This window comes from Rhinopithecus bieti, unplaced genomic scaffold (assembly GCF_001698545.2).
Source record: "Rhinopithecus bieti isolate Rb0 unplaced genomic scaffold, ASM169854v2 scaffold_5260, whole genome shotgun sequence".
Taxonomy (NCBI): Eukaryota; Metazoa; Chordata; class Mammalia; order Primates; family Cercopithecidae; genus Rhinopithecus; species Rhinopithecus bieti.
The window spans coordinates 5,044,090-5,058,876 of NW_016805896.1; the positions used below are offsets into that span (position 1 = coordinate 5,044,090).

At 37.5% G+C, this 14,787-nt stretch overlaps 1 protein-coding gene across 32 annotated transcripts in view; it reads right to left on the reverse strand.

Annotated features, from left to right (window-relative positions):
* The window catches only part of DTNA (dystrobrevin alpha), a 419,414-nt gene that overhangs the window by 58,511 nt on the left and 346,116 nt on the right, over positions 1 to 14,787 (reverse strand). For 15 of the 32 annotated variants that reach the window (XR_001886018.1, XR_001886019.1, XM_017874042.1 and 12 more), the window contains 3 exons: positions 13,783 to 13,907; positions 7,012 to 7,095; positions 5,202 to 5,291 (listed from right to left, as the gene is read on the reverse strand). Coding sequence is in view for 28 of the 32 variants with exons in the window: in XM_017874042.1 (XP_017729531.1) it covers positions 5,202 to 5,291; positions 7,012 to 7,095; positions 13,783 to 13,907 (299 nt within the window). In the remaining 4 variants the exon portion in view is untranslated. Of the gene's footprint in view, positions 1 to 5,201; positions 5,292 to 5,366; positions 5,651 to 7,011; positions 7,096 to 13,782; positions 13,908 to 14,787 lie in introns of those variants that run through there. The other 17 variants (XR_001886016.1, XR_001886017.1, XM_017874046.1 and 14 more) reach the window with 2 other exon arrangements.

Consider the following 14,787-nt stretch of genomic DNA (forward strand, 5'->3'; position numbering starts at 1 on the left):
ACAAACCAGCTTCCCTTTGCCTTCTGCTGTAAGTGGAAGCAGCCTGAAGTCTCACCAGAAGCAGATGCTGATGCCATACTTCATGTACAGTCTGCAGAACCATGACCCAAATAAACCTCTTTTCTTTTCTTTTCTTTTCTTTTCTTTTCTTTTCTTTTTTTTTTTTTGAGACAGAGTTTTGCTCTTGTTGCCCAGGCTGGAGTGCAATGGCGTGATCTCGGCTCACTGCAACCTCCACCTCCTGGGTTCAAGCAATTCTTCTGCCTCAGCCCCCTGAGTAGCTGGGATTACAGGAACCCCCCACCTCCCCCCTGGTTTTTTTTTTTTTTTTTTTTTGTATTTTTAATAGACATGGGGTTTCACCATGTTGGCCAGGCTGGTCTCAAACTCCTGACCTCAGGTGATCCACCTGCTGTGGCCTCCCAAAGTGCTGGAATTACAGGCGTGAGCCACCGTGCCCAGCCTAAACCTCTTTTCTTCGTCGATTACCCAGCCTCAGGCACTCCTTTATAGCAACACAAAGTACTAAAACGGTAATGATGTGGGGCTTACAATGATCCCTCAAGGCTCTATATTATCACAGTCTTTTATAGACTAATTTCGATTCTAAACTTTCATTTTGTAGCTTGGCAGTTTGCATGGAGAAGTTAAGTTTCTAATTCTTTGTGGGATTTAGGATCAGGCACAATGGAACCTACTTCCTGACTAAGGAAAGAGTGCTTCCAGCATATCATTGTGTCAGAATGTGACAATGGCTTTCATACAACCCAGCCTGAGCTTCAAAAGCTTCTTCTGTTCTACATGCCTTGCCTTCAAATCAGAATGTATTCTTCCTTTTAAGCTCTGAAACTGGGAACTATTTGGGGTTCAACTTGACCATGGGATACACTTTTTCTAATCTGAGTTTCAAAGAGAAGCAAGACTATCATTTCTAAAATTATATGCACACAAATCTCTTTTTCTTATTGTCATCTTTTCTTTTCACTAATCCCTTGCCACTGTATGAGCACATCCTTTCACACACATATTATCACCGATGGTTGTGGGAACAGCCATACCTTGGAGGGCATGGCATGGTAAATTTTGAAGTTCATATATCTGCTGAAAGAAAAAAGGCAGGAAATATTCCTTTAGACTTTATTTTCTAACAAAAATCCTTAGCTTCTCACCATTTCCTTTTTTAGACCTTTGGAAAGTAGCATATCTAAAGATAAACATAAATAACCTTCTTCCAAAATTTTTCACACACATACACACACACACACACACACACACACACACACACACACGACACAATGGGTTCTGGAAAAGTAGAACAATCTCAAAATGTTTCATACTTATTAAAAAAATTATCCCCTTAGCTTTGAAGGGTGATGACTGATGCCAATAGTTTTACTTCAGTGAAAATATTTGGGAGTTGGTCCAAAGGTAACAGAATCACACACAGATGCTTCCTGGATACCTGAAATATATTTTTAAAAACCACTTCTGCTAATGTTGAGTTACTATATTAGCCCTTGACAAAGATTATTTTTTCTTTTATTGAACATGATATTAAAGGCCTGGCTGCAGTCTCACAGAGAACAAATATTATAGAAAACAAATTATATTAATATAGAATAATTATCACAATGGTTAAAAGAAAAACAACATTTGAAATATAGCAAATTAAGAACAGATATTTTCATTTCTATTCTTACATTATTAATAAGCTTGTGTGACATTTAGATTTGTGAAGAATCACTTACAAAGTTGGCTGTCTCCTTAAGTATCTATAGTGTATAAAATTTTCCTTCTCACTAGAATTACATAGTTTAGTAGTAAGGCCATCACACTAATTTAAGTACAATAAAAAAGAATCCACAAATCTTTTGTCAAGAAATAATGTCTTGAAACATTCTGTTTCTTTTTTTCTAGATTTCAACAGCTTACATCTGAAATATAAAATATCTATTACCTGAAAATTCATAGACCAGTATTAAAAAATAGGTTAGTGTCTCAGTGGGAAAATTAGCTGTCATCAATTCAGGCTGGCATAGAAGCTGAACCATCTCAAACAGGTACCATGGAAAAAATAAGAATTATTAGGTCATATTTAATTTACTACATTGTACCCAGGTATCATCAAGTCACACTAATTACACTTTAGTCAAGAGAGCCTCTAGGAAAGTTTGCTTGTTGGTACAGGGCATGCAGAGACAATAGCCAAAGCAACTCTAGTAGGAGAATAAAGGTTACTGAACTGAACAAGATAGGTGACTGTGGTTTTAATCATGCACTAACATTTTAGTATAGAAAATTGTTAGGGTTGATGTGTAGACTGGTGTAATTCCAGTTTGGAAAAATCTAACATATTAGTGGAGCTCTGGGGCTACATGAAGTAAAGAATTATCTGCAGAGAGTGATTATTTCAAATTCATAAAATTTCATACAACATGCCCAGAAAGTTTGAAAAGAGTGAGAAATCTTCAGGGTGGTGCCAGATGTTGATTTAAAAATTTATCTGTTTTATGACTGAAAATGGATGGGCATTAATCTTAGAAAAAAATAGATATGAAGAAAACTTTGATTTTCAAAAGGAAAGGCTACATTCAGTGTCTCAAATTTATTTTAGCCACTTTTGATTACCAAATCACAACTATTTAAAATGTAGCTTGAACTTTTGAGTCAGATTAAAAGCCAGGGTTGTTAAGTAAAGAATCTCTGCATAAGCAAAACATTTTTTAAAATGAAAAGACACAGTAAATTAGCATTTCTTGGGTTGAAAACCCAAACCTATCAATCAACTGACCAATAAGTCAACCCAAAAAATAACTCACAACTGCTGCTTCTCTTGGAGGGATCAGGATTTGGGAAGTATCTGGGGTGGGTGCACTCTCCTCATAGGAACTACAGAGCCTAATACAGTATCATTTTAAAATTTATTTTATTTTATTTATTTATTTTTGAGATGGAGTTTTACTTTTGTTGCCCAGGCTGGAGTGCAATGGCACGATCTTGGCTCACCACAACCTCTGCCTCCTAGGTTCAAGCTATTCTCCTGCCTCAGCCTCCCGAGTAGCTGGGATTACAGACGCCCGCCACTGTGCCTGGCCAATTTTTGTATTTTTAGTAGAGATGGAGTTTCACTACTTTGGCCCGGCTGGTCTTGAACTCCTGACCTCAGGTGATCCACTTGTCTCAGCCTCCCAAACTGCTGGGATTACAGGCGTGAGCCACCATGCCCGGACATCTAATACAATATGATTAATTAACTACTTGTTATTGCAGCAAACCAGAAACTAGCATATTAGATTGTGTTCAACATGCAATATGAATTATAAGCAATTTCCTAATATTTGGTGGAGTGCTAAGACCTGGCTAAATATTATATAGTATTGTCAACGTGATTCCTTTTGTGAGTGCTTACCACTTTAGAGGTTGCAACTATGAAAATACCTGTGAAGACTTTAAATGATGTTTCTAAAATTGGAGGTAAAAGGAGTGTGACTAATTTTTTTTATTAGTCTTTACCGTGACTAATGAAGAAGTTTGGTCATAGTGAAAGAAGCTAACTTGATGTTAAAAAGTATTGGTTAACTTTCTCATATAAACTAAGTAAGGATTATGGCAAGATAATTAAGATTTTAAAAAGGAGGCATGATGCCAAAAAAGATAGCAGATCCTAAAAGGCTCAGAGCTGTGGGCAGTGAAGGGGAGAAAGAGCCTTTGGGACCTGGCTTTGTGGTCAGTCCTTGCAATAATATCTGCAATAATAATAATAAGCTATCTTTCATAAGCTTAGATAATGTTGCTGGCTCACCATACATAGCTCTTAGAGCTCTTTCCCTAGCGGTGATAATAGATTTCCCTCAAATCAGCCATTCTTTCCTAAAATTTTATAAGAAAACAAAATAGATTTAGGCATACAGTTTACAATCAAGAAAATGAATGAAGTGAATCGGTCCATTGATTATGTTATATGACCCACATTCTACCTAACTTCTAACCAGCACTGAATGTACACATGTGCACACACACATAGACATACACACATGTAAGAAGACTTCAAAGGACCAAGGGAGAGTGCCTTTGAGAATCCCCTTTTTTTTCCTTTTAAGTAAAGTAAAAGTGAATCAAGTACATAGCTAAAAAAGATGTAAGAACAGGGAATAAGACAGATGATGCTGGTAACCAGAGGTACACACTCATAAATCTGTATGAAGTAGATTACTAGGATGTCGAAAGATTTCAAAGTTTTATCCCTGTGTCTTTTGAAGATCAAAGTGGTAGGCTTGTAAAGAGCCCTAGGTGAATAATGCCAGGAGTTTGTGGGGAGGATTCTGGAGTGGGGATTTCAATTTATCCTCATTCGGCTTTATCTTTCTAGGATCTGTCATGATACAAACTTAGGCTAAAGAAAATATGGAGAACTTACCTACTTTCTTGGTGCTGCCCTATACTGATCGGCACTATACTTGGCTTGCTTAGGTTTTATTTCATTGTTGGGATGGGGTAGGGGTGAGGGCAGAGCTGTAGGTCATATTTCTTTGGTTCTGTTTCAGTGATAGAAGTACAAGACCTTTAACTTTTGCCTACATCTGGCATGATGGATTTCTATCCATCTGAGTTTATCGACACGATGAAGAAATCAAAAGTGATTTACCACCAGCATTATCAAGTGATAGAGAATAAGCACTGAGAGCAAGCAACTGTTTTTGAAATTGTTACTTCATTAGGAATCAGACTGCCCTCCCTGGGGGGAAAATGGATCAGGTCCAATGGGACAGAAAGGTACAAGTCCTCAAGTCTTTAATTGCAATGAGGTCCAGCTATGACATTGTCCTAGCCTCACCTAGTTAATGATCTTTCCAATAGACTCCTTAATTCAAGAGTCTTAGAAGTTACCATCTGGGGTTTTTGCAGATTGTACAAAAGCAGAGACTTGTCCAAACAAGATCCAGCTTGATACACTTCACATATATACATCTCTTGTATACTGGTATGAAGCTATGAAATCCATAAAATATGTGGAAAGGAGAGGAAAGAGCTGCAAAGTCCAGCTCAAGTTGAAAAGTCTCAACACAATTTCATTAAACCCCAGAAGACCTCTATCTCCAATAAGACATACTACGAGAGGATTTTAGTGCTAGAGTAGAATGACTATGAGTCTAGCTATGGAACTACTACTATGATTAGCAATTCAGGGCTGGGATACTGACCGTGCACCGTGATCAAGCTGATTTACGTACTGCTTTATGAGGGAATGCTCTTCAGCCACAGGGCTGGATGCACTTATCCCCTCAGGTAACCTGAGGGATTCAAACAATGAGACCTCATTAAAACTTCCCATGGACAGAGCAAGGCCCACTCAGAGAGGAAAGACATTTAGTGTACACAGCTTTATTGAATAGCACCCTCAAAACAGAAACCGTAGGCCAATCTCTGTGGTGATAGAAAGAAATGTGAGCTTTAAACAACATATCTGTGGTTCACAGAGAACATTCCAAAAGGACTGAAAATGGGAAAAAAGGGAAATAATCATATTTTGGGTTAATGGGTACCATGCACCCTGGAGGAACCAGAACAGCTCAAAGTATTATAGGAATATTTTAGGGTAGAAGAAGTCATGTTATCCATCTAGACGCATCCACCAAAAGCACCGTCCGAGCTGAAATGATATAAAATGACCTTCAGTAAGGATGGGGTCTACCTCTGCTTGACATTTGCAGAATGCAGAGCTTCCTAATAAAAATACATATTTCTAAACATCACGTCAGGTCTTCCCTAGACAGATGCACACCTGTGTCTTTTTACAGACTTTACAGTTTATGATTTTGTTCCAGAAAAAAAAAAAAGGTTGAATTTGCTGGTGATTCTAAAAAAGAGTGCTAAAAGGAAGTTACTGAGGGCCTAAACCATATTATTCTACTGTGGATGTTCTGCTGTATAACTGTCTCCTCTTTTCCACTTGTTACAGACCTCGTTTATACATCAGAAACACCATATTCTGTTTATTCTGCTAATTACAATTATGGGGAACATCTTTATCTCAGGTTCCTGTTGATGGGCACATACAGGAACTCAGAAGAAAAAATCAGCTGTGTTCTTAGTCTCATTGTCTTCAAATCCTCAGTTGAATGTACCAAGATATTAGAATGAAACTGGCACCTTATAAACCTCTTCAGGGAAAAGATGAATTATGTGCATTTTGTGAAATATGAGGCTGTACATTTTTTCTGCTGAAAGGCATTTGAAATCTTATGTTCAATTACTCACTCCAATTTTCCTTACCTTTATTTTTGTTTTCCCGTGAGCCTTCTTCATGTATTTATAAAATAATTATCTGGTGCTTGATTCGTAATTATTTGATCAAATGACTCAAGAGCACCTGTTGACCCTGCATATGTCTGATGCTAACTCTTAGAGAAATATTTGCTTCTCCTGTTTCTTGCTCACATGGGAATGGATCTTGTGCAAAGAAATGAGATGCAGATCCACCTTTTAAAAAAGTTATTATTATTATCGATGAAATTGCTTATATGGAAACTACATTTCCAAGTTTGGTCTTTAGCCTCTAGCCTCAGGAACTCCAGGGTTCACCAACAAAGGATTCTTTTGTATCTTAGCTTTAAATAATGACACGCTTCACCATTTATATAATAACACACCATTGCATCTTGAAATTCCAGTTCCTTGACTTCAACAGACCACTCTGAGGACTATGAAAGTGACTTCCTTAATAAGATGGGAAGCATGTGTGTCAGCAGTAAAACTGAAACATACCCCACATTCTTACTGTGGATACATTATAAATGCAGGTTTCCAGACATGACATTAATCCCCAAAGCCACCATACCCCTCTTTAAATGCATACAAATGAATGAAATTGAAAACTTATAATGGATATTTGCAAGCTAGTTTCCAGTAACAATATTCTGCCCTTGGCTTGCATGAGAATATTTTTGTTACCACAAAATCAAGGCTCATTACCAAAGAAAGGGCTTATTTTATAATAGGGTTGGAACTTACCTCCTGGTAATAAAAGGACTTCCTGAGGAGGGAACAGAGTGGGAGAACAGGGTGTCATTCATGCTGGTTACAGGTCTGGGAGGCCTAAAACAAAAGACAGTGTGAATAGAAAGTTAAAACAAATAAAAGTCACACATATAAAACTCTCCCTCATCCTTCCAGGAAAGGGGATGGGAAGATCTGAGTTCTATCTTTCTCAGGATCAACAAGAAATCTTACATTAAATTCCTTAAGTGTTTTAAAGTAACATTTCCTTGAGAATATAGAATCTCAGGTAAACACTGGGAGGCAGATCTCCAGACATCATGTGAATGCTGATGCATGAGCTTTGAGCCTTGATATTTAATTGTACAATATTCTGGAATGAAGCAAGGATGTGAATGTTGATGTGAGCTTTGAGCCTTGATGTTTCATTGTATAATATTCTGGAATGAAACAAGGATTTTGAAGAAGGCAGTGGTTTTACTGCTACTGCCTTCTCAAGAAGCCTTGAAGACCTGATCACTGAATTTACGTTCTCTTGGAAAGAGGAAGATTCCTGAGGCTTTGGAAGGTTCTTTCTGTGTTCTCCATGATGACGGGCCTCTCCAACATGCCTGGTCTGAAAGGACACAGGCTGTACAATCGTATCATACCTTATTTGCCTTTGCTCTAAGTGAAGAGGCAAGTAAGCTCCACAAGGATTTATGAAGTTAGTTTCTGTTGTTTGGGTGATCCATATGATAGAGTATATGGTGTACAGCATCCCATAAGCTTCACTTGTTTTCTTATGATAAGAGAAGGAAAACAGAGTTCAATTTTCCTCAGAATTGTTCATGGTTCTAAACACCAAATGCATGGAGTCCATCTTCCTTGGTCTGATTTTCATTTCATTCTGTCATTCTTTTCCTATCATGAATGTTTTAGGTCAGGAAAAATGATAGGACTAAGATCCCTATCTCATCTCCAAGCCATTTTGAGTCTTTTTTAGGTTCAATATAGGATAATGAATGGTAATATGAGATGGGATTTAGAGTTCAAAAGATGGAAAATGAGGTGGGGCATTTTCTGAATCACAGGAAATTTCAGTTTCACTATAATTCTACATTTGAGTTTGACAGTATAGAACATTTTGAAGATGAGACATTAATTATAGCAGCTTAATAACCAATTTATGTTGGCTTGATTAAGAGCCAAATTTGTAAATGGTTTAATTTTACTTTAGAGAACAGCTTTGGATTCTACAACAAAGACATTCTGGGAAAAAAGATAGACTTGTATATCCCAATGTATTGACTGGAATGGACATGAAGCTCTGCAGGTTTTAAAATGTCAGCATTACATGCAAAAATTCATTGAGACTTAGAATAACAGTTTCTGGGGTTAGGGATAAAAGATTACAAATATGGTGCAGTGTATACTGCTCGGGTGATGGGTGCACCAAAATCTCACAAATCACCACTAAAGAACTTACTCATGTAACCAAATACCAACCTGTACCCCAATAACTTAGGGAAAAATAAAAATAAATAAAAAATAACATAAATTCATCGAAACTTTTTTCATGGTAGCTGGTGCTAACCTATATACTCTGAGATTTTGTAAGACATATCATCTGTTGGACGAAGCCAAAACAACAGATTCACTATTTCATCTACTCTAGACAAAATTGAAGTTCTGAAAACAATCTTAGTGTTTTGCATTACTTATCTAAGATGCATCTTTGATATATAAGGGAGCAACACAAGGCTAGTTTAAAACTAATTCTGCTTTGAGTTGAACATTAGCAATTTGGAAGAAGGATGCTAATTTTATACAAATGTCCTCTGTGAATTATGAAAAGTTTGATCTGCTAGATTTTAAAACAGTGAACAGAGTATAACATCTTCGTCGTAGCTTTGCAAAGAGTTGAAAAAAGTACTTGACCTGACACTTCTGATTTTGTCTTTTTTTTTTTTTAACTTTTCCATCTTCCTCCATGTCTAAAATGAGGAAACAAGTGGATTTAGAATGCTTTTTAACTAGCTTGATAAATGTATTCTATTGAATCCAGTCACTACAAAGCTGAAATCAAGGTTTTTCAGCAAATGGCTTTGTTTAAGGTCTACCATTGAAATGCTGAACTTGGGACAAAGAATGGCTAGCCCTGGCACCAAATGGTGGTTTTCAGAGGAACTGAAATTCCTATTTCTTCCACAATCAAATGGCAAGTTACCTTATCTAACAAAAACATATTTGGTTTTACGTAAAAGAAACAGCTCCACAAAATAGAGTAAGTCATAGGGGCCTTCTGGACAAGATCTTCACAGAGGACAATTTTATATAAGTGTCATCCTTGTAAACTGAGTGTACAGCAATAGAAGACTTAGTTCTAAACTAGCCTCATATTGCTCACTTGTTTTGTGTCTCATCCCCACTTATGATCAGGATTATACATCTTCACAAGTAGACTGGAAACTACGGCACTACTTACCAAGTATCACTTTTGGCAGCGAAAAATTGAACCGAATAGAGACCATTAATCATGGTAACATTTACAAGCAATACAATAGCTAAGAACAAATGTCAAAGTACCAAAATGTCACCACCTGCTCATTTCTATTTAAGGACTAATTCATGACTGGCAGCACCTCTCCACAAGATGGGTAGAAAATCCCTTGGCTATAGGAAAAAAAAATGGCATTTTCTGTGTGTCACATGCTTCATTTCCATATGCAAATGTACATGTGTGTTTGTGTGTGACAGAGATATTAGTACTGTAACCTGTTTAAAAATCCTATTGATTCAGTCTCTCTTTTCAAAATTTATTTTTTACCATATCTAAGTCTACCTGTAAAATGTTAATTTGTTACATAGTCAGACTGTGCCATATTTTTGCCACTTTTTTCACATTTAAGTTGTGGCCAGGTGTGGTGGCTCACACTTATAATCTCAGCCTAGGAGTTCCAGACCAGCCTGGGTAATAGAGAGAGACCCTATTTCTACAAAAAAGAAAAAGAAAAAAAAAAAAAAAGAAAAAAATTGGAACTTGAGTTTTAAACGAGTAATAAAAATATTTTCTAATGTTTTCATTAGGTATTGATAAAGCATTTTCCACTTATTATTTTCTCAATTTTATTTATATCTTATAATGCTTTTGCTGCTCAACTTTGGATGCAGTATGTATTAGAGGACTAGTAGCATTTTTTTTTTTATTTTACTTTAAGTTCTGGGGTGCATATGCAAAACCTGCAGGTTTGTTACACAGGTATACATGCGCCATGTAGTAGCAATGTTTTTTTTTTGAGTTGGAGTCTTGTTCTGTTGCCCAGGCTGGAGTGCAGTGGCGTGATCTCGGCTCACTGCAAACTCCGTCTCCTGGGTTCACACCATTCTCTTGCCTCAGTATCCCTAGTAGCTGGGACTACAGCTGCCTGCCACCACGCTCAGCTAATTTTTTGTATTTTTAATAGAGACAGGGTTTCATCGTGTTAACCAGGATGGTCTTGATCTCCTGACCTCTTGATCAGCCTGCCTCTGCCTCCCCAAGTGCTGGGATTACAGGCGTGAGTCACTGTGCCCGGCCAGCATTTTTTAATACAATAATTAAACAGCAAGATGTGCATTTAAGAAGACTGTATAATGTTCAACACCAAATTTTATGTCCATGAGCTCTATAATGTTCTACATATTTCAGCACTATGTAAGGACATACCGTTATCCTTCACTTAAACATTTACATCATGGACTTTTTTTCTCAATATGTCTTTGAAGAATTTGTATTAATTTACAAAATCAACACATCTTTTCACAGTGGCAAAAAAAAAAAAAATGTTTTATTTTGTCTATGCTATAATTCCCAATGCCCAGAACCTCAGGTCATCAGCACAGGACATAGTATGCCCATCAATATTGCCAATGCTTGCACCCCACTCACTGCTCCCTTCTTACCTCTGTCTGTAAGCTTATCCATGGGTGCAACTGATATGGACTGGGATATTTTTGTGACACTACACCCAAAGAATGACAAAGATGTGGTTTGTACTACAATTAAAGATTGCCTAATAAATTATTTAGGAAAGCACAGGGAAAGGTCAGAGAGGGAATGAGGGTGACCAAGGCAGAGCTACAGCTAGAAAATATATTTTTATTGCTATGTATAGTTCTAAGGGACATACTTTTAGGGTGATTTTTGCTAGAGACTCAATGATAAAGCTTACTTCACATATTTCTGCACTATGACAATATTCCTTCTGCATAAGATCTTTATAATTTAAGTCACATTTGGGAGTAATAAATTAAGGGCATTAAGTGGAGGTGGGAGTATTGGTGTGTTTTATTTCTTAAATTTCACTTATTTTCACTGTACAGCACTGTATAAAATAGTGGGATGGCTTATAAAATGATATGGTATGGAATGTCATATATTTTTGTCTAATTTATCAAAATATTTACATACATTTGGAAGAAGTGTGAAAATTCATTAATTCCATGTACATGTTCATTAAAGCAGATTAAGAGAGCATTCTTTTTATAAATGATTAAGGCTTAATACCATTTTTTTTAAAATGTCCTTGATGTGCCTATGATAATTTAGAATAGTTAAATGAGCAATGCATTTTAAAATTAGAAGTCTCAGAAAAAAGACGTGGATATCTACTCATGACAATAGCATTTGAATAAAGAAACAAATATGGAAAAAATTTCTATGGCTAAAATAGAACAAAAATATTCTGTTCTAAAATAGACTTGACATTCTACATCCAGAATGTCTTGTATGTTATTTCAACAATTAAATATCTTGTACAATTTGAATTTTAAAATTAAAACTTTCACCCTGGGAAAATATGTTATCAGTGAGTAGAGATCAGTGTTCTGATTCAAGGACTCTTGAGGATCTGGTAAAATACATAGAGGTTTTCTCAAAAGAAGACACATTTTGTACAGAATTTTAAAATCTCTCCATGGAACATAAACTAAGAATGTATTGTGTAGCTTAGCCCTCAGTTACTTCAATAAATGACAAAACAGATTATATTGCCCCATAAGTCAAAATTTAAAAATTATTACTCAGCCAATTAAATACCTCTCTCTCTCTCTCCCATACACACACACACACACAGACACACAGACACACACACCACCCAATCCTAGCACCCACTGGATACAAGGCCCTGAGCTAGATAATACTCCAATGTGACTCACTGTGAAACAGACTTTTACATTGCAGTACATCACTTCCTAATTCTTTGGAGGAGTGGGAAGCAGCAAAGCTCTTAGAGCCAGGCTATTCACACCCACACCCCCTATCTTCATGACACCCAGCAGTTCCGTTGAAGGCTGCTTTCTTGGGGTGAAACTACTAGCAGGGCTGGTAGGAAATTACTCTCAGCATAGCTCAGGGAGCACCAGCTGCTCTCACTTTGTTGTGGTCATTTATTAGCAACTTAGTGATTGTGTCTAATTGGCTATGGGAAGGAAAGTCTAGACCTTAATAAGATCCTTCATAAGCTCCTGTGAGGTAGATTGCTGCAAGTGGTTGGCCCTTTGGGACATTTCCCAGATTTATTTATCCCTGGCTTATTTTAAGGTTTATTTATAGAAGCATAATTTCCAAAAATAAGTTAACCACATTCTACAGAATTAGTTTACATTAGCTTCCGGAGGCTAAGCCCATGCCAGCTTATAAGCTGAGAAACAGGAGCCTTCAGGCTGTGTATACTGCTGAGGTCAGAGGTGTCTCAAAGCACCCCCAGGAACAAGCAAAACAAAGCCCCGAAGTATTTATACAAAGCTCACAGATGTGACGCAGCACAAATTGTTTGGTGGTATTTGCTAAGGTCCATGGGAGAACGTAGGTGCTGCTTCCATGAAGGTCTCATACCTACCACAGTGCCCCTTCTGGATCATATGCTGAACTGCCTGAAGCATGGACTTTGCATTGTTGAATTTCTATACTGGTAGGTCCCATCAGCCCACCTCTTGATGTCAACATGCAAACACAGGCCCTGTGGTGTGACAGGTTCCACTGAACTGTGGAAAACAACAGGCAGTTCATAAGGAGGCATCTGTGACTACATGGTATCTAATTGTGTATAGAAGCAGGTAATGAGACTCTTTCTTCTTGTGAGCCCAAGGTAACACCAAGGAAAAAATTGTTTCTTCTACCTAAGCCCCCTTGTTATCTTGGCCACCCGCGGGAGGTAGCAGGGATGGCTGGAAGGACCGTTTGCTGGTCCAATACCTTCTGCCATGAAACTCACACATACTTTGAAGAAAAGAGTCTTTGAATATTCTGATAAATTTTCCCACCACTCCCCCTTCCCCTGCACAGGCTATGATTCTTCTAAAGTTATATAGCTTGGGATGAAAAACAAAAGTAATTTCTAGGTTTGCTGGCATCTTAAACTGGGTCTGCAGAGAAATAAAGAGCTTTTATATTTGGAACTCAAAGCACATACAAAATTCAGGAATAATATGCTGTAAATCATTTTTTACCACAGTGATCCCATTGATTGTTAACTTCCAATGTGCAGGCACCACTAACATCCATATTTTGTAACTAAGCTTTCTGAAATATTTTCCACCTCCAGGCGAATTATGTTAGTGTTGCATATTTCACTTGTCTGCCTGGTGGAAGTACTGTATACCTCAACAACAACAAAAAACTGTAAGGGCATTACTCTGACTGTTTTAAAAAATTAAATGAAAAATCTTGGTTGCTGACCACTGATAGGGTATTGCCTTTGTGTGGCTCCAGACATGTGCCCTTGAAGAAAATTTTCTCTTTACTGGGAGGGTAGAGATACTCACACGATGTGAGCCAAGTTGAGTGGCTTCTCAGGCTGATCTGGGAACATGGGGTGCAAAGGTTCACGGCTGGAAGCACAGCTCAGGGACTTGCTTAATGCATTAGTCAGCTTCTTAGCAGGTGATTTCTGGAAAGAAGAAGGAAGGTAGAAGTGACAACAGCTAATATATATGTAATATTTTATCAAATGATTTGCTTTACATAATAGATATTCATTCATGGAAGAAATCCTTTTTCAGTGCTAACTCTGAGTCCGGAAGTTTGCTCAATGCTGGGAAGAGAGTTTCTGAACAAGCTGCCTCCTGCTGCTCAGTGTCAGCAAATGCTACAATAAATGGAAGCAGGCATTGTGCATGGGGCACCTTCGCTGGGACTTAATGGGCCTGCAGGAGTCTTTCTGACAAAAACTCAGCAGACTAGGAGGTCATTCGGGATGGGGGAAGCAGCAACAGTGAAGGGAGCCCTTCTGGGGAGGAAAGCAGGAGGCAGATCATCAAAATCTTTATATGGCTCGTTAAGAACTGTCTCTTTATCCCCAGGACAGAGGGAGACCAGGAAGAGTTTAAATCACAGGCATGACAGCATCAGACCTGATTCTAGAAGGACTGCTCTCACTTAAGAACAGAAAATGGTTTGTGAGAAAATAGGTATGGAAGGAAGATGAGCAGAAGGTTTTGCAGGAATCCAGGTGCAAGAAAGATGTTTCAGGTGTGGCTGAACACATCCAGTTAGAAGTGAAAATGAAACTTCAATCTGCATCTTCAGAATTTGAAATTCAGGTTATTTCCAGAGAATCATGCTGCCTCTTTTTTGTTTAGATTGTTGGGATGTTTATCTTGACATTATGCAGTCAAAATTATATAAAAAGCAGCCTACCACATATATTAGGTTGGTGCAAAAGCATTTGAAAGTAATGGCAAAAACCACAATTGCTTTTGCACCAACATAATAATAAAACTTTAACCATATTTTTCCTTTCCATAAGGAACCATTTCAAATTTTGTCAC